Source organism: Papio anubis, chromosome 12 (genome assembly GCF_008728515.1).
Source record: "Papio anubis isolate 15944 chromosome 12, Panubis1.0, whole genome shotgun sequence".
NCBI lineage: Eukaryota > Metazoa > Chordata > Mammalia > Primates > Cercopithecidae > Papio > Papio anubis.
In genome coordinates, this window is record NC_044987.1 from 70,971,339 (window position 1) to 70,997,118 (window position 25,780).

At 43.3% G+C, this 25,780-nt stretch overlaps 1 protein-coding gene across 7 annotated transcripts in view; it reads right to left on the minus strand.

Moving 5' to 3' along the window:
• GALNT18 (polypeptide N-acetylgalactosaminyltransferase 18) overlaps positions 1–25,097 on the minus strand; it is a 361,437-nt gene extending 336,340 nt beyond the window's left edge. For 6 of the 7 annotated variants that reach the window (XR_004177488.1, XM_017948635.3, XM_017948633.3 and 3 more), the window contains exon 1: positions 24,393–25,097. Coding sequence is in view for 6 of the 7 variants with exons in the window: in XM_017948635.3 (XP_017804124.1) it covers positions 24,393–24,627 (235 nt within the window). In the remaining variant the exon portion in view is untranslated. The remainder of the gene's footprint in view (positions 1–24,392) is intronic. The other variant, XM_031653335.1, reaches the window with a different exon arrangement.
• Between the last annotated feature and the right edge of the window lie 683 nt (positions 25,098–25,780).

Genomic DNA, 25,780 nt, shown 5'->3' on the forward strand with positions numbered 1-25,780 from the left:
AGACTGAATGATGTATGATGTTAGTCATGGAGTTTTTTGTAGATGTTCTTCATCAGGTTGATGAAGTTCTCTTCGATTCCTAGTTTATTGAGTGTTTTCATCTAGAAAGGGTAGATTTTGTCAAATGCTTTTTCTGCATCTTTTGAGATGATCATGTGGTTTTTATGCTTCATCAATATTTTATGTGTAACATTAATTTTTAGATGTTAAACCAACCATGAATTCTTGGAATAATTCCCACTCGTTATGGTGCATGGTCCTGATTATTTGTTGCTGAATTCAGTTTGCTACCACTTTGTTGTAGATTCTTGTTTCTATATTCATAGGAGATATTGGTCTGAGGTTTTCTTTCATTATGACATTTTTGTCTGGTTTTGATACCACGGTAACACTGGCTTCATAAAATGAGTTGACAAGTGTTCCTTTCTCTTCTTTCAGAAGAGTTTATGAAGAACTGGTATTGATTCTTCCTTAAATGTTTAGTAGAAATTACCCAGAAAAGCCATTTGGATCTGGGTTTTTCTTTGGGAGAATTTTTAAAATCACAAATCAACCTCTTTACTTGTTAAGAGGCATATTTATATGTTCTATTTCTTCTGTTGTTCACTTTGGTAGTTTGCGTCAGTCTAAGAATTGGTCCATTTTATCTAAGTTGCCTAATAATTTTTTGGTATATTATTTATTTCTAAGGTCAGTTGTAATGTCCTGCCTTTCATCCCTAATTTTCATAATTTGAGTATTCTTTTTTTTATTGAGACAGAATCTCGCTCTGTCACCCAGGCTGGAGTGCAGTGGCACGATCTCAGCCCACTGCAAACTCCGCCTCCCGGGTTCACGCCATTCTCCTGCTTCAGCCTCCCAAGGAGCTGGGACTACAGGCACCTGCCACCACGCCCAGCTAATTTTTTGTATTTCTAGTAGAGATGGGGTTTCACCGTGTTAGCCAGGGTGGTCTCGATCTCCTGACCTTGTGATCCGTCCGCCTCAGCCTCCAAAGTGCTGGGATTACAGGCGTGAGCCACTGCACCCAGCCAATAATTTGAGTATTCTTTTTGCCTTTGTCAGTCTATCTAAAGTTCTGTCCATTTTATTGACCTTTTCAAAGAACCAACTTTTGGTATTGTTGATCTTCTGTATTGGCTTTCTATTCTCCATTTATTTCAGTGCTAATCCTTACCTTTCTTCTGCTTGCTTTAGGTTTAGTTTGCTCTTCTTTTTGCAGTTTCTTAAGGTTGAAGTCTCCTGTAATCTATAACAAATTACTACAAACCCAATGACTTAAAACAACAGAAACTTATTCTCTAACAATTCTGGAGGCCAGGAGTCCAAAATCAGTCTTACTTGAAACAAAATCAAGGTGTCAGCAGGGCTATACTTCTTTCGAGGCTCTAGAGGAGAATCTGTTCCTTGCTTCTCCTACCTCCTGGTAGCTGCCAGCATTCCTTGATTTGTGTCTGCATCACTCCAAAATCAGCCTTTATTTTCATATGTGTGTAACCTTCCTCTGCTTCTCTCCTAGGAGGTTACTGATGATCAAATTTAGGGCCCATCTGAATAATCCAGGATAAACCCATCATCTCAAAACTTTAACTAATTCACATTTGCAAAGATTCTTTTTTCAAATAAAATATTTACTAGTTCCAGGGATTGTAACATGGATATCTTTTGGAGAACCTTTTGTCAACCTATCACAGTTAGGTTATTAAGATATTTTTTCTTTTTCAATATAGACATTTATAGTTATACATTTCCCTTTAAATACTACTTTATCTGCATAAGTTTTGTATGCTGCATTTTCATTTTCATTCATCTCAATATAGTTTGTAATTTCCCTTTTAATTTCTTCTTCTATCCCTCAGTTATTTAGCAGTATGTTATCTAATATCCATGTATTTTTGAATTTTCTAGATTTCCTGCTGTTAATGGTTCTAATTACATTTCATGTGGCCAGAGAATGTACTTTGTTCATTTCAGAGGATGAGTTCAATCCTTTGAAATTTATTCAGGCTTGTTTTATGGCCTAGGGTATGGTCTATTCTGGATAATTTTCCATATATGCTTGAAAAAAATGTATATTCTGCTGTTATTAAATGGAGTGAATTATAAGTGTCTATTAGGTCTAATTGGTTTATACTTTTGTTCAAATCCTCTATGTCATCATTAGTACATCTGCCTAATTGTTCTACCCATTATTTCAAGAAAGTATGGAAGTCTCCAACTATTAAGGTTGAATTGTCTATTTCTCCCTTAAATTTTTCCACTTTTGCTTTAGGTTTTTTAGGGGTCTGTGGTTAAGGGGCATATGTGTTTATAATTTCTGTATCTTCCTTATGGATTGATCCTTTTATCATTACAAAATTTTGCTCTTTATCTCTAGTAATCTTTTTGTGTTTTAATGTCAATTTTGTCTGATGTTAAATATAGCCGCTCCAGATTTCTTACAATTACTGTTTGCACGCTGTATCTTTCTTCATCCTTTCTCTTTCTAATTATTTATATCTTTGAACCAAAAGTGTGTCTCCTGTAGACAATGTGTAGTTGCATCTTGTGTTTTCATCCAATCTGACAATCTCTACATTCTAATTGGATCATTTAATCCATTCATATTTAATGTTAATATTAATATAGTTGGGTTTATATCTGAAATTTTACTTTTTGTTTTCTGTATCTCATATATTTTTTGTTCCTTGTTTCCTCCTTTACTGCTTTCTTGTGCATTAAGTCAATATTTTCTTGTACAACATTTTAATTTCCTTAATAATTTTTAACATTTCTTTTTTCCCAGCTTTACTAAAGTATAATTTACCAATAAAAATTATATATATTTACAGCGTATGATGTGGTGCTTTGATATATAAATACATTGTAAAGTGATTCAATCAAGTTAACATATTCATCACCTCACATACTTATCTTTTTTTGTGATGAGAACATTTAGTATATCTTTAACTCTACTTCTTGAGTTATTTTCTTAGTGTTTGGTCTGAAGCTTACAATATACCTCTTGACTCATCCAAGTCCATTAACTTAATTCTAGTGAAATACAGAAAATTTAGTCCTATATAATTCTATTCCCTCCTCCATATTTTTGTGCCTCCTGTTAATATATATTACATTTCTATATGTTATAAGCTCAGCAGCACAATCATTTGCATATTGTTTTATGCAATTCCTTTCTAAATCAGTTAAGAGAAGAAAGGAGGAGAAATACACAAAGACATTGTTTTTTATAATGGCTTATATAATTACCTTTAGTGGTGCTCTTTGTCTCTTCTGTGAATTTGAATTACTGTCCTGTGTGACTCACATTCAGTCTGAAGAACAATCTGTAGTATTTCTTGTAAGGTAGACCTGATAACAACAAATTCTGGTTTTTTTTTTCTGGTAATGACTTTATTTTTTATTCATTTTATCTTCAACTATTCTTTTGAAGAATAGTTTTGCTGTGTAATGATTCTTGGTTAACTTTTTTTTTCTTTCAGACTTTGAATATATCATCCCACTGTCTTTTGTCCTCCATTGTTTCTGATGAGAATTCAGCTGCTAATCTTATCAGTATTCTCTTGTAGGTGATAAGTGGTCTTTCTGTTACTGCTTCCAAGATTTTCTCTCTCTTTAGCTCTCAAAATTTCAACTATGATGTGTCTGGACATGGCTTTCTTTGTTTTTATCCTATACGAACCTTGTTGAGTTTCTTGGATATAAAGATTAATATTCTTTCTCAAATTTGGGGAGTATTTGGCTATTATTTCTTCATATTTTTTTGGCTTCTTTCTTCTTTAATTCAAGTATTCCCATTATACATAACATTGCTGTATTTAATGGTGTTCCATGTTTTTCTAAAGCTCTGCATATTTTTATTCAGTCTTTTTTTCAGACATTGTAATCTCTATTGATCTATATGCAAATCTGCTGATACTTTCTTCTGCCAACTCAAATATATTTTTAAGTGCTCCAGTGATTTTTTCTTTTCATTTCTTATACTTTTCAAGTGCAGAATTTCCACTTAATTATTTTCATAACTTCTATCTTTTTATTAGTATTACCTATTTGTAAGACATTTTCACGATGCCTTTAATTTTTTTCAGCATAGTTTCCTTTAATTCTTTGAACAAATACGTAATAGCTACTTTGCTGTCTTTTTCTGGTAAGTCTCACATCTAGGTCCCCTGAAAGACAATTTCTATGATCTGCTTTGATGCCTCTTAGATTTCTGTTGAAAACCAGACATTTTAGATACTATATTTTAGCCACTTTGAATACTGATTAATCCCCCACCCAAGGACTTCTTGTTGTTGCATTGTATACTTGTTTACTTGTTTACTGCATTGAATAGGCTACTTCAGTGAATTCCTTTTCCCCCAACAGTGTGTAGTCTCTAATATTACTTCTTGAGGGTGAAACCTTGGGCATGTGCACAATGTCCTGATTCTCCCTATCAAATTCCCTAGGATGATAGTGATTTTAGCAGAGCTCCTTTTAACTGTCTCTATTGCTTATCTCCCTGTTACAATTCTGGCTGGACTGCCTGATTGGTTTCACCTCCAGCTGTTAGCCTCCACTAGTTGCTACCTGATTGCTCTATTGTTTTCAACAGTGCCTTTAGGCATAAATTGTTCCACAGTCTGATCCAATTAAATTTGAGTTTGAGGTTTTTTTTGGCAGGGATTTTCTTTGAGGCCAGTTTTTGAGGCTTTCTTTGACCATAGGAAATGTCTCTTTCTCTGATTATGTCTGTTAAACTACAGTAAGTCCTCATTTAACATCATCAATAGATTCTTGGAAACTGTGACTTTAAGCAAAATATAACGTATAACAAAACCTGTTTTTTTCCTCATCAGTGTTATCAACATAACAACATTGAAGGAAATAACGTTATTTGAGAACCTGACTGATTTGCTTAAACTCACAGTTTCTAAGAACCTATCAACAGCATTACTGTGTTGATAGGAGAACCTACTGTGCTAGGTCGTCTAGCTGGCCTATACTGTTTTATTGCTATTATGGAGCTACTAGCCTCCTCTTAAATGCTCAGAAATTGCTTTTATGCTTGGATCTCCTCATACTCCATTCCAAATAAAGTCAAAACTACAAATCTCTGTGTTCCTACAGGCTGCCCCTATCCTTGGGCAGAGTTGTGAGTAGGAATAGCAGCCTACTTCTTTCTCTCAGAGTGACATCCCTGCTGTACGAGTGGGGTGCTGGGTGGACATGGTAGTCACTGATCCTCTTGAATTGTCTCTCCTGTTATGAAACCTCCACCCTACATGTGAGCCAGGGATGGGGGCAATCAGGGCCTAGTATTCTCAACATAGGGTAAAGTTTCCACCCTGTAAGTAGGGGCGGCCCCAGACCACTCAACCATGCTCTACAACACAGAGCTGGGAGACATGAGAAATCCTGGTGGCCTGGCCCTTCTGGGAGAAAAATAATAGCCCTAGAGTGGAAGCTGTGGGAAAGGAGCATCCCATCTTCTTGTTCATATCTGTCCAGAGAAGAGCTTCTGTTTTATTGAGCTGGAATTGGAGGCGGAAGGGCAATCATGGCTCAAATGTCCCAGACTCTTGTCATTACTAAAATTTAGTAGATTTTCTTGAGTGTTTCTTCATTTTATGTATACCCTCAGGGCAATTTCCAGGGACTTTAAATGAGTGTTTTTTTAATAATTTTTACCAGTTATGTTGTTTCACTGGGCAAAGGACCCACAGAGCTCCTCACACTGCCATTCCAGTTCTTCCCTAACCCCTTGTGGTTTGCACTGCAAAAAAAGAGAGAATCATTTAGAGAACAGCTGGCTCTATTTATCAATTCTCTGTTTACTTCACTTTGACCATATTTTCTGAATTAAAAATAAGGGTGTGTGGTCTGGCAAGAACTTTGTGCTGCTTCCAGGTACAAGAGTCAAAATGGGTGGTAAACTTTGGAAATACTAGAATTTATGATTCATTTACATGGTTTGTATAGAAAATAGATTAGAATATTTAAAATCAGGTTGTCCCATACAACCTGAGAATATTAAATTGCTAAAAACTCTGGTTATCCTGAAAAGTTCAAAGGGACTATTGGCTGCTACAAAGTCTTCTTTGAAAGGGGGCAGTTCTAAGTTACCTTCCCATCAACCATTTCAATTTGTGTTTGGTGCTTCTCCCAAGACAATCAATTTAATTCTAATGAGAATTCAACTTGGAGAAAACTGGGCTCTAAACAAACAATACCCAACTAATTGTTGCCACATAAGAACCATCCTCCAAGGCTGTAAACAGACTGCTTTGCTCCAACACTGGCTCAGTTACCACCTCAGCATTCAGAATCTAGAGAGTTTTCTAGATTTTAGCAGATTTCTCAGCTAAAGCCTAACTGTATGGATGTGGCCAAAGGGAGTGTGCCCTGCGAAAGGTGGGGGAATGTATAGAACTGTCTCTGAGACTTCATTCCCATATTTTCCTAAAATCAAACTTTGAAGTCTCCAAGGAAATCCAGTTTTGAAATGATACACAGCACCCACCCCCTCAACCATCAGAGCAACGTACCCTCCCTGGAAATATGCATCTGCCTAATTGCTTGAGATTGTGTCCAAACTGAATATTCATAATCTTCATGTTGTCAAAAAGGCTATATTTTTAAATGTTTCCACTCCATATTTAAAACTCATTTTCTCTCCTTAAAAAGATCTATGGATTTTATTGGATCCAGTGTTATTTGAGACATCTGGCTAGCTGGGGACTGCATGGTCTAAGGTCTCCCGAGAGGGGAAAAGGGGGACAGAAACTACTGAAATCAGAGTTATTGCAAAGCATAACATTTGCTATCATAAAGTAAATCGTGTCTTACACATATATGTGTAACCACTTGCCATGATCTAAATGTCTGTATCCCTTCCCCAAATCCATATGTTGAAATCCTAACCCCTAAGGTGATGGTATTAGGAGGTAGGGCCTTTGGGAGCTGATAAGGCCATGAGGGTGGACCTCATGAAATGGGATTACTCTTCTTATGAAAGGAACCTCAGAAAGCTATCTTGTCTATTCTGCCATGTGAAACAGAAAGGTGCCATCTATGAGCAAGAAATTGGGCCCTCACCAAACTTTGAATCTGCTATGCCTTAATTTTGGACTTCCCAGCCTCCAGAACTGTGAGGAAATAAGTGTCTGTTATTAATACACCACACAGTTTATGGTATTTTGTTATAGCAGCCCAGACTAAGATATCATTTTTCAAAGATTGTGTTGGTTTGGTTAATAAGTTAAAAATCCATTAAGAGCATGATTGAATGTCTTATTCTCCTTCATTGTGCATGGTCTCCATCAGTGGCACTGGGCTGACCACACCATCCACACAGCTGGGTCTCAGTTTCAGAATCAGTGAAGTGAGAGAGGCTTACTACTCAGGTAGCCCATTCCTGATCCCACACTGCTGGGGAGTGGGGAAGGACAGGGTGGACAAGCAACCTGCATCCAACCCTAGACACCCAGGCAGCCTCTGGCAACACCAGTAAAAGGCAGCACCAGGATTTGAGGCAAGTCCAAGTGACTCCAGACCCCGCCTGGCACCAAGTCTGCATGGCGGAGGGAAGGGTGATGTGGATCAGAATGCAGCCTTAGCAACCAGAATGCAGAGCACCATTTCAGAGCTTTGAGAAGCTTCCTGAATTTTGCTCCTGTTTTCTCAAACTGGTGAAACCCAAAAGGCAAAGAGAAAGAGATAAGGAATTTGGGAAGCTTTTCTGCCCCAGGGAAGAATCAGCCTCAATGACAGTTTGGTATTAACTAGCTCAGCCATGCATGGAGGCATAATTAGTTTCCCAGCCCATAGCTTCATTCCACTGGTCCCCCACACCCCAAGGGTTACACAATCTGTTTGAAATGAAAAGGAAAATAAAATCACTGCTCTCCTCGGTTGACCACGGGCTATTGCTCCTGGCTGTGAGCAAAAGGTGAGACAGCCATCTGTCTGCTGAGGTAAAAAAAAAGAATGGAATAGTCCTTTTTAAATGACATTTTCAATTTTTCCCCTATGTCTACTATGCCCTCTTCCACCCTACTGCCTAAATGTCTCTTTTCAAATTGAAAATATCAGAGAATAATAGGAAAAGAAAAATCATAGTTGTCTGAGGCTCCTGCTAATGGGCTGTGCTCGACAGGCAGTCTGAGGAGGAACTTTTGCTGTGTCCATTTCCCACCTGGGGAAAGTGGAGAAGGGCCTGCAGTGCCAAACTCAGACCCACACCCATGGGTGGGCGATCCCCATGGTGGCCAGCAGATAACTCGGAGGTCCAGGCTGCCCAGATTGACACCTCGGTCATCTCCTCAAGGAATTTCCACAGGCAAGCAAGAAACACCCTCTTCGGACCTCGGGGTTGCCCTCTCTCAGCTCCCCCTCCTCACTGCAGACCTTTCCTCACACCTCTCTCCTGAGTGCGAACAGCAAGTCCTAACTTGCCAGGCCGCCAGCCACCGCCAGCCTGAAGACACCCGGAGGTGGTGGAGTCCATTCTGAGGTTCCCACAGGCCTCGGGATCAACAGGAGGCCTTCTGTTTCCACTTCAGAGGGAAAGCCAGACGCCAACTTCCCTTTACCGCTGGGGTCCCCAAGCACTCTGTTTCCTTTCCTGAAAATGAAGCTATGCTTTCTCCTTTCTAGCGACTCTTCAGGTGTCAATTAAAATGACTTCAGTGCTGTCTCTCCTCTTGAAGCAGAAACGCCCTGTTTACCTGCATCTTTTCTGGCATCATTCTCTGCTTTTCGTGCAGTTTACTTTTTTCCTTCTGTACCCACTAGACTGTTTTAGTTTGAAAGTGACCACAAGTGACAGCTTTATTAAAATGAAGACATCCAGGGTCCCCTGAAGGCTTCAGGCTTCTCTCACCAGCTGATCCCTGGGAGAGCTCAGTGCGGAAAGCACACTGCACACATGTGCATGCACACACACACACACACACACACTACTGAGCTTCAGCTTTCCTTTGATTAAATCTTGACACAGCAGTGTCAGCTATGAGGTGCTATGAGAGAGACCCCAGAAGCATGAGCTTTCCTGTCCCTGACCCGAAGGGATAGCATAGAACAGCCTCTCAGAAGCCATCCCCAAAGCCAGAATGAAAGCCAGCTCTTCTGTCCCTGGGCTTCCCTTCCAGACAGCCTTAAAGCCAGAGGTCTGGATGTGAATCCTAGTACCACCTCTTACTGAGAAGTTTTAGGCAGGCTGGTTTATTTATTCATGTATTCACTCAACAAACTCCTACCTAGCCCCTACTGTATACCTGGCACTGTGTGACAAACTGGAAAACAGGAAAAACAGGACCCAGTCTCCGCCTTTAAGTAATCAACAGTCTAATGAGAAAAGCAGACTAATAATTACAGGATAGTATGGTTTTCTCATCTGTAAAATGGGGCTAATTATCTCACAGCCTTATTTCAAGGATTAAATAATATGAAGTGGATTAAACAGTGCTAAATGCCTGGTACACGCCTGATAAATGTGAATTTTCTCTCTTTTTTCCTCTCCTTGACATAAAATCTCTGCCCTCCCTCTATCTGAATCATCACTCTGGTTTGAAGGACTGGGAAGAAGCCCTGTTCCCAGACACGGAGGCAGCATCACTAGGAGCTGTCATGCATGGCCTGGACCCGAAGTCAGGCCCTGGTCAGCAGGCCAGGGAGAGGAGACCCCATCCCAGGGAGACCCTGAAAAGCTGCCCACCTCTTTGTCCCATAAGCACCTGGTTTCATCTGAGAACAAACAAATAAGGATTTTCCTTCCTGGTGCACAAGTTTCTCCTGAAGTTGAAGGAAGTAACTGGATGTACAGTAAAATTGTCTAGACTTCAAATCAGGATCTCTAGACCCTACCCAGGGCCTCCAGGACCCAGTAGAGGGTCCTCAGGGTATTCACCAAGTTGCATTGGGTCTTGGATCCTTCAGCAAACAGTTTGAGGGTGAGGATGCTGATGTTATTTGCAACTCTAACATGTTCTGATTCTAACTAGAGAGCCTTTAGACAAGAACCTTCACCAGTGGGATATGATATAAGAACTGCAAAAGTAGGAAGGTTTACCCTTCTTTGTTGATAGATGAGGAAAGAGAAAGTGACTGCACTGAGCTGTGCAACACAATACTCAAAGTTTCCACTATTGACCAGAGTGAAAGAAGACATTTAATTTTCTGTTTACAAAAATCAATGCATACTTTCTGTGTTTCTGAAGTAATTACAAACTTGAAAATACTTATGCCTATTTTGCTAAAAACAGCTGGCTCTTGTTGAAAAATAAGCAAAATTCACAATTGCTCCATTTTGGTAAATAAAATAATCATGTTTCTTGTTTCATTAAGGCAAGTATCTTAATAAGTGACCAAAATAACCCCTGTTAATCAAGAAATAGTTTACTGCCTGGAAAGTTTCAGAATGATTTGCTACAATTCTCTCTAGTAAAGAGGCAAAACCATCCCTCAGTTTTCTGCTATCATTGGAAAGAAATCTTTTTAAAAAGCACTTTAAATAGATAAGTGCTATAAAAAAGTATAGAGTGTACCTTCCCAATGTGAACTACATCTATCTCTGAATTGTAAAGAATGTATATCAAAATTATATCATGCAACAAAATGCACATTTTGTAGAGGGGGAAGAAAGAAAAGATTATATTGAATCTTCCTGACAATTGTCTTAAATCACACCTTCCTGCCTGCAATTGAAATTATAAGTCACATTGCTTTGAGTTAAATCAAATTCATCCTGGCAGGAAGATAGGCTGATGTGACTTCAATTTAGTTTGAAAGGTGAGATAGAAGAAAAGGAAAAATCTGTCCTCAAGAAGACACTCTTCACCAAGGAGCTAGGAAATGAGACTAACCCAGCAGGTAACCGGACACCCTGCATGACTCTTCCACCAGCCAAGGTTTCAACCAACACAGCACATTCCTGGCATTGTCTGCTGCCCACTGCAATGCCAAGTTTTTACAAAAGGTTTTACAAAACAAATTTGTAAAGGTTTTACAAAGCAAATATTTTTCCACAAACAAGGGCAGGCCCCCAGTCTGGAGGGCTCAGAACTTCAGAGCAGCGGTCAGTGACACCAAGATGCCCTGGAGCAGATCTTCCAAGATGTCTCAGCTGAGATGTGACCAGCATTAGTCTGGGCTCCCCTGGAGCCTAACTTATGACCATCTCAGGCTTGACTTATGTGGGAAAGTCCTAACTAACTGCAATGAAATGGGGCTAAATCTGATCTACTAGGTGTTACAACCAGAAAATATATTCCTGACCGTATTTTCTATGTGAGCTTCAACAAGCAAAACTGGAATGAAGGAAAGAGGGAATGAAGGAAGACTGAAAAGGGGAACACGTTGTTCCCAGTAACTACCACCTGATACACAGGGTGGGGTTGCTTGCCTGCACATCACTTCATTTGATCAGCACAGCAATCCTACAATCGTTAAGGGGCGATTTGTCTTCATTTCTTTTTTTTTTTTTTTTTTTTTTTTTTGAGACAGAATCTTGCGCTGTTGCTCAGGCTTGAGTACAATGGCACAATCTCCGCTCACTGCAACCTCCGCCTCCCAGGTTCAAGCAATTCTCCTGCCACAGCCTCCTGAGTAGCCAGGATTACAGGCACCTGCCACCAGGCCCAGCTAATTTTTGTATTTTTTTTTTTTTTAGTAGGGACGGGGTTTCACCATGTTGGTCAGGTTGGTCTCAAACTCCTGACCTCGTGATTTGCCCGCCTCAGCCTCCCAAAGTACTGGGATTATAGGCATGAGCCACAGTGCCTGGTCAATTGTCTTCATTTCTATGGTTGGGGAAACTGAGGCACTACAAGTGAAGAGACTTGCCCAAGGTCACCCAAACTGTAAACAGCAGCACTGATTCTCATGACTACCTGCACACTCTTTTCCACCACACTAGCTGAGATACTCAGGCTTCCCTCTTGAAGGTAATTGTTGGATTTATTTCATAACTAGCCCTCTCCAAATCTTTCTTACTCCACTCCCTTAAATCCTCCTCATTCTTCAGAGATGCGTCATTAGTCCCTATTCCTCCATGAAGTCTATTCTGACAATTCGCTCTTCTGGAATTCAATTTTAACCCTCATTACATGAGTTAGCTTGCAAAAGATCCTTAACTGTTTCTTGTTTTGTCTTCTCAGCCTGATTATGAGCTCTTCAAAGAAAAGGAGCGTGTTGCATACATTTTATCATCTCCCACCATGCCTGGCACAGTACCGAGCCCAAAAGAGGTGCCCAGGAAGCAGCCACAGAACAACCTGCATTGATGCCTCTCTGCTCACCCTCTCTGGTAGCTCCCCAGTCTTTCCAGAGCATTCCATTTGCAGTGGCCTTTGAGGCTGCACAACCAGCTTCCCAACCAGCCCCTCTCTGGCTTCTTCCCCTGCCCCCTTTTCCCACCATCACCCTGCCATAGCCACACTGGCCACTGTTTCTCAAACACATCAGGCACACTCCTGCCACAGGGGCTTTGCACTGGCTGTTCGCACCGCTTGGCACTCTCTTCCTCTAAACATACACACGGCGCACACCTCACCTTCTTCAAGTCTTTGCTTATAGCAGGGCCCCTGACCACCTCCTCGTTTAATTGTAGTCCCTCATATTTTTGCCCTGATTCCACTGATACATCCCCAGCACAGATGTTCAATAAATGCTTGTTCAGTGAAGGAAGGGAAGAATCTGAGCACATACCAAAAGAAGGCAGGGGTACAGGCCACTGTCAAACTCCCAGCCAACATTGAGGAGTGTGCGATTTCTCCCAACTCCTCACGGTGGTTTTATTTCCTCCCATTCCCACACCACAATAAACAATGCCAGCCTTGGTGTTCACCTCCTACAACTGCCCACATAGCTAGGGGCCCACCATTTCATACATTTAACTCCAAATATTCCATTCCCTCAATTAAATGGGAAGTTCCTGGAAGGCCTGGCCATGTCTGCTATTGACTTTGTGTAGACCAGTCCCCCTTTTACGGTCCCCTACCCCACCCCATGCCCTGAGCCTGGAGGACCCCCAAAATAAAGCTGTGGCCTGAGTGAGTGGAGATGATCTTGTTCATGCTAAGTCTGCTTCTGGAAGAAAAAATGATGCAGCTGGCCTAGAGAAACGCCATACCTAGAGTTTCTCTCAATCTTCCAGAGAGCTGAGCCCAGGTCAGCTCCTGGCACAGTCATCTTCCTACCTCTCCAGGAAAGGAGGCTGCCAAAATAATCACTTGGTAACCCACCTCAGGACTTCACTACCCTCAAAAAGTTTTCTTCCAGTCTCAGCGTTTCTACTAAAAGAAAGGATTCTCTTGATCAACATCAAAGGAGCAGAAAAACAAGAGGGCCCTTAGCCCCTTACTAAGGAGCTTAAGAGTGGTAATGGGCTTTTATCTGTTACTAGCTGCTAAACCTGGGATAAGCTCATTACAGTCACTGAGCCTCAATTTCTTCATCTGTAAAATGGGGATAATAACACCATCCCACAGGCCTGCTTATGCGGTTAAGATGAGGTGACAGGTGTAAAGTATTCAGCACATCACAGGTGTTCAGCAAACATTAATTCTCTTCCTCTTCCCATTTCTTCTCCAGACAAATTCAGACCTATTTTTCTATAGTCCTTCTTCACCGGTTGTTTTTTTTTTTCCCCATTCTTGATTGATTGATCTCTTCTATGCACTTTCCATTGGATTCCTCTTCTAATATAAATCCCCAGGTTCTCACAAAATAAAAGGCCTGGCCCAATTATTGAGTTGGACATTCCATGTCATAATTCCCACATGTTATACCTTCTTCCATTTACTCTTAGAAACTAATGCAAATTAGAGGATCCACTTATTATTAAAAATGAGGTTTGGAAGTGGAAGAAACCAAAACGTTAAAAGACTCACTTCTCCAAGCCCATGAACTGACAGATCTGAAGCCTTCTCGAGACTCTCCCTTCCTCTTAACAGCTCCTTCTCTCCCATCAGGGAAATATGATGATTAATTAGACAAAGCCTGTCCCACTTATTGTTGAAATCCTTTGAGGCAGGAACCATATAAACACAAAGCGTTGTAACTGCACTAAAGAGAAACCAGAAAACCCCTCTGCCTTGGGATGCCAACCAAGTCACAGCTAAATAAATCTGTAATGGAAGATCAAAAAGGATCTTCCACATGGATAACAGAAAATGTCACCAGCATAAACAGGAAGAGAGATTAGTTCAATAAAGGAATAAAGTTACATTTGTGGGTCTTGAGTAAGATTCTTGCTTACTTTTAACTTCCCAGCATATAACTCACAAGGTTATTAATATGGACTCCTACTGTTTTGGGCAAATAAACAGCTGCTGATGTTTTGTGCCCAAACCACTTTATTAGAGCTTTCCTTTACAGCAATTGTTTCTTCCTTTACAAATCCTGAGAGGCTCAGACAGCTGAAAACCAAAGAATGCCAAAGCGGAAGGAATAACAAAGAAGAGAGGAGGCAGCCTGTGTGGGCAGGGAAAATGGGGAAGGGGCTGTGGACCCTCACCTTCTTCTTTGTAACCTTCAAGCAAGTCAAGGTTCAAGAGCAGAGATCAAAGACTGGATGCAGCACGATCAGAAAGGCTATTTTAACCCCGGTGCTAGGAGTTAACATGGAGCAGAATTTACCACTGTGAGAAGCCTCGGATGACCAACCCTCCAGGTTTGCCCAGGGAATTGGGGGCTTCCCTGTACCTGGGACTTTCAGTTTTAAACAGGAAAGCGTGAGGCACATCAGGATAAGCTGGTCACCCTGAAAGACATGTGACTATGCCAGGGCACAGGAAAGCACTCAGCCCGGTGCCCGGGACATTTTGGGTGCTCAAAAGTCGCAATGAATCTGAAAGAGCTCTAGCCTGCAGCTGGAACACTCTGCTTTTTTGACAAGGACCAGTTCCTGGAGGCCCCGCAGTGACCTAGGAGAAAAGGTTGTCCACAGCTTTGTGGTGCCGCTCCCTCACCCTTCTAGACCAGGGCCTTCTACTGCAGGCCACCCTACCCTCCAGGTTCCTTGTGGACACAAATGCAAACCAAGCCCCTGCCTGGCCTCCCACTTGACCTGAGGCCTCTGAGCTTACACTCAAACACCATCTTTGATAAGATGATCTCCCATTCCTCTCTATGAGAAATGTTCATCCTCCTTTCTATTCCGTAGAGAGCATTGGTTTTGTAGCCAGTTTCCCTTCTTGGCTCTACCACCCATCAGCCCTGTGACCTACCTTGGACAAACTCTCTAAGTCTTCATTTTCTTACATCTAAAAACTCTACCTTACTATGTTGTGAAGATGAAAAGGAATCGCTAATTTTAAAAATTACAATTATATTTGTTCATTAAAATACATAAATCAAGTAATCATGCCTGGACAGCACCTGGGCCAGTCCCTGACATACTGGAGTACCGTAGCTGTCTTCCTCCATTCCCTTGATACAATCAATCTTTAATTCTCTATATGCCTGTTGCTCTTAAAATAAATCTAGGGTTTGGCTAGGATTCTCATTTGTCACTTCAAATCTTTCCTTAGCTTTCTAATTCTCATATCCATTGGCCTAAGCAATTTTGGTACTGTTCTCCTAAATCTCCAGATGCCATTAGCACAACATTTATTAAGCCAAGCTTCGAATCCTGTCTTGCCAGAGTCCCTGAATTACCTTCCTGCTCCTCTGGGATCTCAATGGCCTTTAACTCCAAGTTCCCAGGGGACAGAGATGGACGCACAAGTCAGACTGGCGAAGCCCAACAAAGCACCAGAGCTTGTTAAGATGCAGCACTCAACAATCTTAATCAGGGAACTCTGCTCTGAGACTTAAACTCAGCGCATTTGTAGAATGAACCTATTCATGCTAAAGAACTGGCCACAAGCCTCCTTTGTAGGCATCGTTTTTCATTGTTCTCACCTGTCCCAAGGTGAAGAGTGCAGATGCCACTTCTCTGGATCTTCCCAAACACTGTATTTCTGTGAGCTCTTAAAGGATGGTGGCAATGGAAAGTAGCCCAGCAAAGTATGCCTGTTGGCTCTAAAAACATTTTAGCAGCGGCTCCATACGGGAAGCCACTCAATGTTTATTGTGGCTGGACACTCAGGGGTTTCCACTAGCATCATTAAAGACAGCTTCATCTCCCAAAAATAAACCTTCACAAAACTGAAATTGAATGTCAGGCAGTGAAAGAGAACTACATCTCAGAACTGCATCCCCACTGGGATGATCTGTCTAGCAACATATTTTAATCCATAATCGTGTAGTCAGAAAAACCACCAAAGCTTAAATGTTCGTATAACCAGGAATCCTTTTGCTTAAAGTTCCAGTTGGCTGCACTGGAACAACAGGGGTCTATAAAAGGTATACAGATCCACAGAGAAGATTCCAGAACAGCAGTCATTCCCAATCACTGCCACAACATACCGTGCTGTGGAACAGTTGTGAGGTAATTAGTGAGTAACAATAATTTAAGTATCAAAGCTTATGAATGATTAGCTTTAACACTAATAAATTAAAGGGATTTCAAGGTTGTTACATTCCCTTGCATACTAATATGCTTTCTCAAGTAGGAAAAGAAAGGGTGGAGTGAGAATGAATGCAATGTATTAGGAGGTGCATCCTCCTAGCCCTGCCCTACGGCACATGCCCTGTATGTGGGCATATGTGTGAGGAAGGGGGAAACCTCAAGGACCCCTGGGCTCAAGCATTGCATTACAGATGGAGCTGACTCTAACACCAAAGGCAAGTGAGATTCAATAGCAATTGTAGGAGCCATGAAATACCACATCCCTGCCAAATCCAAGGCAGAAGCTCCACCCTTCAAGAGGCACTCCAGGCCAGCATAAACAGCATGGCCCGCCATTCACTGAAGGTGGATTAGCCACCAGTGGACCTCAGCCACTTTGCCTGTATGGCAACCTGTATGGCCTCTGCCCTTCAGCTTCTTGCATAAGTCTATCTCTCCCCAAAGCCCACCACACTGCCTTCTGGTTACATCTATCACTCACATTCAACTAGGTTTTTCCTCCAGGAGCTTTCTGTGTAACATCCCTCCAAGTGGACTGCTCAGCAATGTACTTCTCCACAGGACAGCCTGTCTGTCCCCATCTCCTAGATAAAACCCAGCTAACAAGAAGCCAAGCTTGGCTTTCCACCACAAACCAAAGGAGACCCTCAAGCCCCAAATCAAGACAACAGCTTTGTATTAATCCATTTTGTATTCAGGGACAAATCACGATCAGTCGATCGGATCAAGATCCGGCAAATCTTTTTTCTTTTTTTTTTTTTGGAGGAAGAGGAAGAGGAAGGAAGAAGAGGGAGGAGGAAGAGAAGGGAGGAGGGGCTAGGCTCTTTAAACAGCTCTTACACTTGAACAAACATAGCAGAACTCATTCATTATCAGGAGAGACAGCACCAAGCCATTCACAAAAACACACCTCCCACAGAGGCCCCACCTCAAGCTGGTGACCACATTTCAGCATGAGATTTGGAGGGCAAAACCTTTTAAAACATATCAAGGGGCATTCAATATTGATGAAATGGGAATTCAGAAATCCTATCGATGGTAATGAAGGCTCAGTAACTCTGGTGACCACATTTCAACATGAGATTTGGAGGAGACAAACATTCAAAGCATATCAAGGGCATTCAGCTATTCAAGTGAAATGAGGTCAGAAATCCTATACGATGGTAATGAAGACGCTCCAGTAACTCTGTATGTGACTCTGAATCCCATAAATACCTTTGGGAAAACATAGGCCAGCCTAACCCAAGTGGCTAAAGCTGACCTTCAAGGCCTTCATAAATGACAAAACCAGAATGTGGCTGTCTGACACTTTTCATTCTGAATTCTCCTTGAGATTCTCCACCAACTTACTTATCAAGGGCAAATAACAATTTATGTCAAGTGAGTGGGAAAGAATGTGGAATTCATTTATTTTACAGCCTACACACTTCTGGCTAAAAATGAAGATTCTTTGGTCATGGGGAAAAGTTGTGTCCTTTGGCAAGGCTTTTCTTCTTCATAAAGCTGTGGTTCTGAACTATTAACAAAGGTAATTAGGCTCAACTCCTAAGTCCTGCTATTGAACTCTTTCAAAATGTCAATCACTGTTACTAATATAATTTCACATGCAACAGTTCATTCCAGAGGACAAATAGCTTTACTATTTAAATGACACTCTTTCCTCAAATAAACTCCAAGCACTCAGCAAACATCACACCCTCTTTTTCACAAACGCTGCCAAGTCAAAGATCAGATGAGAAGGACATGAGCCAATTCTAAGTGATATCCAAAGCTATAGGAGACAGAAAAACATCCAAGCCCAGGACATTTGCTGATTCTTAGGGACCATAAATGATTTGTAGTCATGGCAAACAACCTGCTGTTACTGACCTGGTATACATTCATATGCACATAATATGACTAATAAACTTTCAGGAAACAAAATGCAGTTAATAACCCATTTCTCCATTGTTGGGATGATCTTGACTCAGTGAAGTAAGATAATGGATTTAGAAATTAGTCACATAATGTAATACATTATTAATCATGGTATTCAGAAGGGTAAATAGATGTTACAAGAACACCACCCAGGAATTCAATTTCCTTTTAGATTTATTTACTCTCCTGAATTCTTTATACCACCATCATCCCTCACAAAAATATAACAATCTGATCTTTCCTCTTTTCCCAAAACAGTTATTTTCAACTTTGTTTTCAAAAGAAGTAGAACCTTTTTTAAAAATGAAATATTTTATAGAACGACAAATAGAAAATAGAAGACAGTGGAGTTTTGTTGTTGCAGGGAGGGGAGGGAGTACCTACAGGCAGAGTCTGGGAGACCCCACTTAACCGTTTTAATTCTCAGGCCGCAGATCAAACCTTCTACAAGTTTAGAGCTCCTGGGGACACAGTTTGAAAACCACTGCCCTAAGGCATCTATGTAAAACTAAAATTATGTATGTAACATATGACACAGGCAAAACATTTATTTATCAAAAAATACGTAAAATACACAAATCAGAAACAGAGAGTCTTTTTTTCTTCTTCTTTGTAGAGATGGGGGTCTCACCATATTGTCCAGGTTGGTCTTGAACTCCTGGGCTCAAGTAATCCTCCCACTTTGGCCTCCCAAAGTGCTGGGATTACAGGCATGAGCCACCACACCTGGCCAAACACTGATAGTCTGAGAAAACAGTGAGCAAGGACACAAATAGTCCCACAAGATAAAACAAACATCAGGGGTTGGGGAGGATATTAAGTTCTAGAATAATCAAAGGAGTACAAATCAAAAGAATAGAGCATTTGACAAGGATTACATTTACTCAGAAACATTTGAATGATAACACCCAATGCTGGCCAGGCTCCATGACATTGGTACAACAATACACTACTGGTGGCTGTAAAGAAAGGCTTTCCTTCTGAAAAAACAATCTTTCATAAAAATGTTCAGACTGTTTGAGTCAGTACTAATCCCACTTCTGGAAAGACATCCTTAAAAATAATCAAAACACAGTGAGGTGAAGATGTTCATTTCTGCTCTAATTATAATAGCAAAACAAATGTCCAATAATAGGAAAGTGGTTGAATCAGTAATGGTATACTGATGACAGAATACTATTCAGTCATTAAAAATACAGTAAAAGTTCTCTTTAGAAACTCTCCATTTAATCAATTCTCCAGATTAACTATGCTTGCCACTCCCTCTGTAACAAACCCTATTTGTCTCTAGTACCACTGCCCACGGCTCCTGCAAATAGTTGAGTTGTACACTTACCAGCCGTCCAGTGGGTTTGTTCTCAAATGTGTTTACACTATTTGTACTTGTCACTGTAACAGCATAATCTAATCACGTATTACATAAACCAATGAAATACGACTGCTAAAAAGATGAGCATTGTTTCTAAGAAAATTACTTTAAGTTCTAAGTGCTTTGCAAAGCCTTTATAAAGGGTAGTCAGTTAAAGAAAAGCAATCAAATTACATGTGAGCAAAACCATTGCAAAAGATGAGACAAAAATCGTAACAATTTAGGCTACTACGCTGAGACTGCTTCATAAGCACCTTTAAGTGTTCAATGAATTTTAAAGAAAACAGAACTAGAAATCAAACTTTGTAAACAGGACATTATGGGAGTGGTTTGTGCAAGGAAGATGAACAGAACGCCAAATGGCAGATACATTCCAAAGACAAAACTTTGGCCTGATATCAAGAGTCTTGCAAATGAATGCACATTTTGGATAAAATTAAAATAAAAATATTTAAGGCATGTCTGTAATATTTTGTTGTACTCTCCTCTTTAACCAGTTTTTCTATTAACTAACTGAAGCCCTGATCACATCGACTAAGAGGGATTCTTTGTCCTTTGAAAACAAGTCCACTATGACAGGGACCAAGAGTGCCCGTACTCTTGTAGAGTGTCTTTAGTGTACAGTTCACCACTATAATCCCCAATCACTTTCCCAGTGCAGTGTCTGGCACACATTAGGTCTCCAACAGATAAATGTTGAACCAATAAACTATGTAGCAAATATGGAAAAAAATAGCGCTTCATTAACAAAAAGAAAGTGAAAAAGCAGAATATAAAATTCATGTAAAACATGACTACACCTTCATTTTGAAATATGGAGGCAAATGAACAAAGCTAGAAGGAAATGCTCAAAATGCAAACTGATTTTTAGGGTAGAATGAATTATGGACAGTTTTATGCATTTTTAAATATTTTCCTAAACATTGGCACATTCTTTTCCATATTCAGAAAGCTACTAAGAAAAGAAGAAAGCTATCTTTATTTTTGCGGAACTTCCAAAATAAGAACTGAATCAACATTTCCATTTCCTGCACTCTCCAACATTGAGAACTCCTTTAGCAAATTCTTGCTTCATCCACCTCACCATGTCAAGCCATCAGATCTTTCTACTCCTAAGATGGAGGGAACCTGACCCTTACTAACACTTACTTTGTGTCTCTAAACCCCCGGGATGCTTTTTTTAAAAACTCATAAGTTATCCACCCTCTCATTTAACATCTGTTTGGTCAAAAAACTTCTCAAAACTGCAATTTACATTCCCAAGAGAGTCCCAAACACCATCTAATTAAATCATTCAATCAGAAAACAAATTAAAATGAAATATCACTGCAACTCCCAAGACGAAAATGAACTTTTCAGTCATGACTAGAACAGACCTCTGGGGTGATGCTCCAAAGCCTCTTCTAATTGCAAGTCCTGTGGAACATCCTGCAGAACATTTTGTGACATCTGCAGCTTCCGGGAGACTTTCCTTCTAAAGAAAAGAGGAGCCTGAACAAGACTCCAAAGCAAAACATCTTTTTTGGAGAGTGGTAACACTTTCATTAATGACTAACATGGCCCTAGGCATCTGCACTCATCCATTCATCCACACTTTCACCCCACAGCTGCTTTCTGTAGGATGTGCCAGGGACTGTCCTGCATGTTCAGCAAACATTAGTTAAGGGACTGGAACCTCTGCCTCTTGACATGAAACAAAGCAAAACCCAGAGCTTCCTGAGTTTATCTATAGCGTTTCCAAGTGGGAAGGCTGCTGACTCCCTCACCCCTCAGCCATCCTCTGAAGTCTCTTCCTCTGACACCCACTTCCACCATTGTTAACGGACTCCAAGGGACCTTGGGGCCCTCCTGGGAGAGAGTTTAGTACGTGGCTAAGAACTTAGACTTCTGAAGCCACACTAGCTGAGCTTACATCCCTGTACTACCACATACCAGTGTGTGACCCTGGACAAATCATATACCCTCTCCCTGCCTCAGTTTCCATATCTGTAAAATGGAGCGAATATTACCTACTTCATAAGGTTGTGAAGATTAAATAAGTCAATATATGTAAAGTGTTTAGAATAGGGCCTGACACATCCTAGGTGCTATATAATTTTAGCTATTATTATTACCCCTTATTCCCTCCAGCTCAGCAAAGTAAACTGGATTGTTCTAAGGGCTATGCTGACTAGAGGGAACTTGACAGTGGGGTACACATAAACAGCTTGTACCATCAAGCACAAGAGCTTGATCTTATTGTCCTTTACCACCCTCTGCCTTCAGAGAGCTGCACTTGACCAGCCCCAAATTTTATAGGCCCTTTACCTCTGTTCCCTAAATCCCAGCTCAGGATGGCCCCAGCACTGCAAAGGGAGCAGCTGGTCATTGCTACACCATAATGGCACAGCCAACCTGGTAACCTCTGCCCCTGCCTGCCTCATTTCCAGTCTTTCCAAGTCACTGACCGTTCCTTACCTTCCTATAGGTTGCAGCTTTGGCCCTCTGTCTTGAGATTGTGGTTATTTCTGAATACCCACAGGGGTCACTGCATGTGTACAAGTGGAACAACATGTGTTTTAGGGACCCTGCCTCCTTTTTTTTAACCCATCTTCTCCAATTTTTCAGGTATAGATTTCAAAGTGCTGAACAACACATAGTTATAAAGTTTCTGGGGAGAAAAATCACAATGCTTGCTTTCAACTTCAACATTATGCTTGTTTCCATGTCGAACCTTAGAAATCATATGACATGGTCCATATTCCACATGACAGGCACCCACTCCATGACAGGCTCAGGGGTTAATGGCATCCCCTGAGCAGTACCTTGCTCACCTCCTGCCTGACCAGAAAGAAAAGCACAAGAGAATCATTTTCCAGGAACACACACACACACAGAATCTGTGAATGAAAATCTCAAAATCTGTCGGCAAACTAGAAATGTCAAAGTAAGGTATGGCTTTGTGTCTCCCGGGGAACATTCTGAATCACCCTGGGGGAAACACTGTACTTCTATTGCTGATTAATAGTCAATCAAGACCTGTTTGATGGAAAAGGACACGTAAGAAATAATAGCAACAGGCACTCACAGACAGGTAAATTGGTTTCCAAGCCCAGTGCCAGGTTGAGAGGCAGAGGCAGGTCTGAAGAAGAAGCTGTCTATGTCTCTCTTTTCTGGGAAGGTGCCGAAGCCATAGGCTTGTTTTGAAGTCATTAGTCAGGAAGCACTATGGGTGTGGATGCCTCTCCTGCACTCACCTGAACCTCCCTGAACCTTCTCCAGGGAAGGAACTATTCTGGACACCCGGGGAAACACCAAATTCAGACGGAGGAGCCATCTCTACCCTGGCAAGGGCAGCAGGTGCAAGGACTGAAATTCAGACATCCACGTGTAAACAAAAGGGAGTGCTCCTGGCGGGGGACGGGGGAGGAGGGGGAAGACTTCAGTTCAATTCGACTTTGCCAAGGTCTGCCATGCTCTGGCCCCTCAGCCTGGTGGGCCTGCTAGGTTTACAGGGGAACTAGGCTCGGCCCTGCCCTTAAGAAGATCACATGCCTGGTAGAAAGCAGGGGGCGCGGGGAGGCGAAGTGTGGACGTGAGGGAGTGTGTGTGTGCGCGCGCGCACACACCCGGCACCAGTGCTCCTGGCCCAGAACTCCATCCCCTCCCTCTGACAGCTCATTGACCAGGTCGCCTCGGGAGAGGGCACTGCAACCCCCACCCTCCCTTTGGACCTCCGCACTGGTCTGGAGCGCACCCAACCAGAGTAACCTTACACTTCAGACCCAACCCAGGTAGGTCTGTCTGCTCCGCCCCGGCTGCCCCCAGGGCCTAAGAGTGGAGCTACCAGAGGGATCGGCCTTCACCCGGTCCTGGGCGGCTCCGCCGGGAAGGCGCAGCCCAGGGCGTGTTCTTCCAGTCTTGGACGGAAGCATCACCACAGTGGACAGAGCTCAAGCTCCAGCGCTACTTGCCGGCGCTGATACCTGCTCCTGGAGAGGGTCCTGGACCCGCGGGCTGTGGTGGGGGTAGGGACTGCTATAGGTTCAAGCGGTTCTCCTTGCTTTCCCCATTGCGTACCAACGGGATCATAGCAAGACTGTGGCTGGGGCTGAAACAACGCAATTTTCCTAGCCTCGATTGTCCGGCAACCTGCGAGTCTTAACCGCCAATAGTCAGGGCCGCCGCGCGGGCCTCTCGCCTGACGCCTACAGTGGCCAAAAAAGCTCGTTTGCCCGCGCGTTCCCTCTTGTACACACACAGACATTCACACGCACACACATTCTGAGCAGGACTTGTGTGCGATCCCGAGAGCCCGCGAGCAACCAGCCCAGAGTCACACGCACATTTGGACACGTGCGCAGCGCGCCCCCATATCGCCAGCTAGCTGCACACATCCGCGCGTGCAGCCCTGCGCACACACGTGTGCCCCGGGGAAGCGCGCACGGCCGCAGACAGAGGGTCCCGTACGCAGGCAAGAGCTCACACTCAGGCCCCACGACTACCACGCATCTGCGGCCCCAGAGCCCCGCCGTGGCTGAGTTGATGCGCACCAGCCCTAGCGCACCCCGCGCCGCGCGGGGCACTCCTGGGCCTCATGGGCGACCCAAGTTTCCGGGGCGCTCGTACCTTGAATGTGCTGCTTGATGACATTCTCCAGGTGGTCCAGCCGCTCAATAATCTTCAGAGTGTCCCCTTTGTCTTCCTCCAGCTTCTTGTCGGGCGCTGGCTCCTGCCCCCGCACATACACACTGGCGATGTAGTTGGTGACCCAGCCCACGTAGAGCAGGCAGATGATGTTAGTCATGCCGCTCAGGATCACGCAAGTGGACACCAAAGTTTTGGTCTTCCTGGTGCACACCATTCTGGGCTCCTTCCTCCATATAGAGCTCCCGGGGGCCCTTCCTTGTCGCGCGCCCCGGACTCCCCCGCGCTCACACCCCGTAGCACGTCCGGAGCCGCTGAGCACCCCAGCACCTGAGTCCTGAGGTTCTCCAAAGCCCGGTCCGCTGCCGGTGAAGCCGCCGTGCCCAAGTTTGCAGCTCCTGCTACTGGCCACCCGGAGAGACCTTGACAAAGGAAACCAGGTGGAATTTTTTCCAAATTAAAAATCCCTGAGCCCTTCCTAGAGGGGTCACGGGTAGCCGGCAGCCGCGCGCCCAGATGTGTACGTCTGGGAAACTTTGCCACTGCCTGTGTCGGCGGCCACACCGTTTCCCATCGCCAGTGCCGGCTGCCTTGGCGGTCCGACCGGCCGGCGCTGCGAGGAGAACCGCGGCAGCGGCAGCGACGGCTGGGAGAGCCGCGAAGAAGAGCGGCCCGGCCCCCTCCGAGCGACAAGCGCCGCCACCAATCGCGCTCCGGCTCTGGAGAGGGGCAGGTGCTGAGCGGCAGCGGACCAACGGGGCGGGAGCGGGGGGCGGAGTCCAGCCCCCAGGCCCCACCTGCTGGCCGCCCCTGGCTCCCGCCCCCAGGGACGCGCCCGGGCCTCCACCCGCGCCTTCGCAGGCTGCCCCAGACCCGAAGCTCCCGGAGAGGGCGCGCTTCCAGTCCCAGCCCTTAGGTCGGCAGCTTCCTCGGTGAGGGGAATTCCATCTCTTGCTCTTGGGCAGGAATCTCCTGGTTTTGGGGGGGTCGCACGGGTCAGCTTCTTTCATCCGCCCGGGGCTTCTCGCATTGGTGCCACCGGTCGACCCCTGGAATCTTTTCTTGGTTGCCAGGACCCTGAGAAGCCAAGGAAGTGCCAGCCCCAGGGGCATCCACTCCTTCCTTGGCCTCACTTGGGCCTCCACCCTGCCCTCCGCCCTTCAGCCACTGGCCTCCTGAATGTGTCCAGACCTGGCCCTAAACCTGGCTGAAAGGAACCAACCCTCCGGGAATCTCCCAGAAGCAACATTGGTGACCTGTTAGATGACTCTCTACCACTTCTTCCCCCACCCCCACCGCTTGCCCCAAATTTTGCCCCTATCTAGGTTTTTCTTTAAGTCTATACAGCTCCCAGGACATGGATGTGTCCT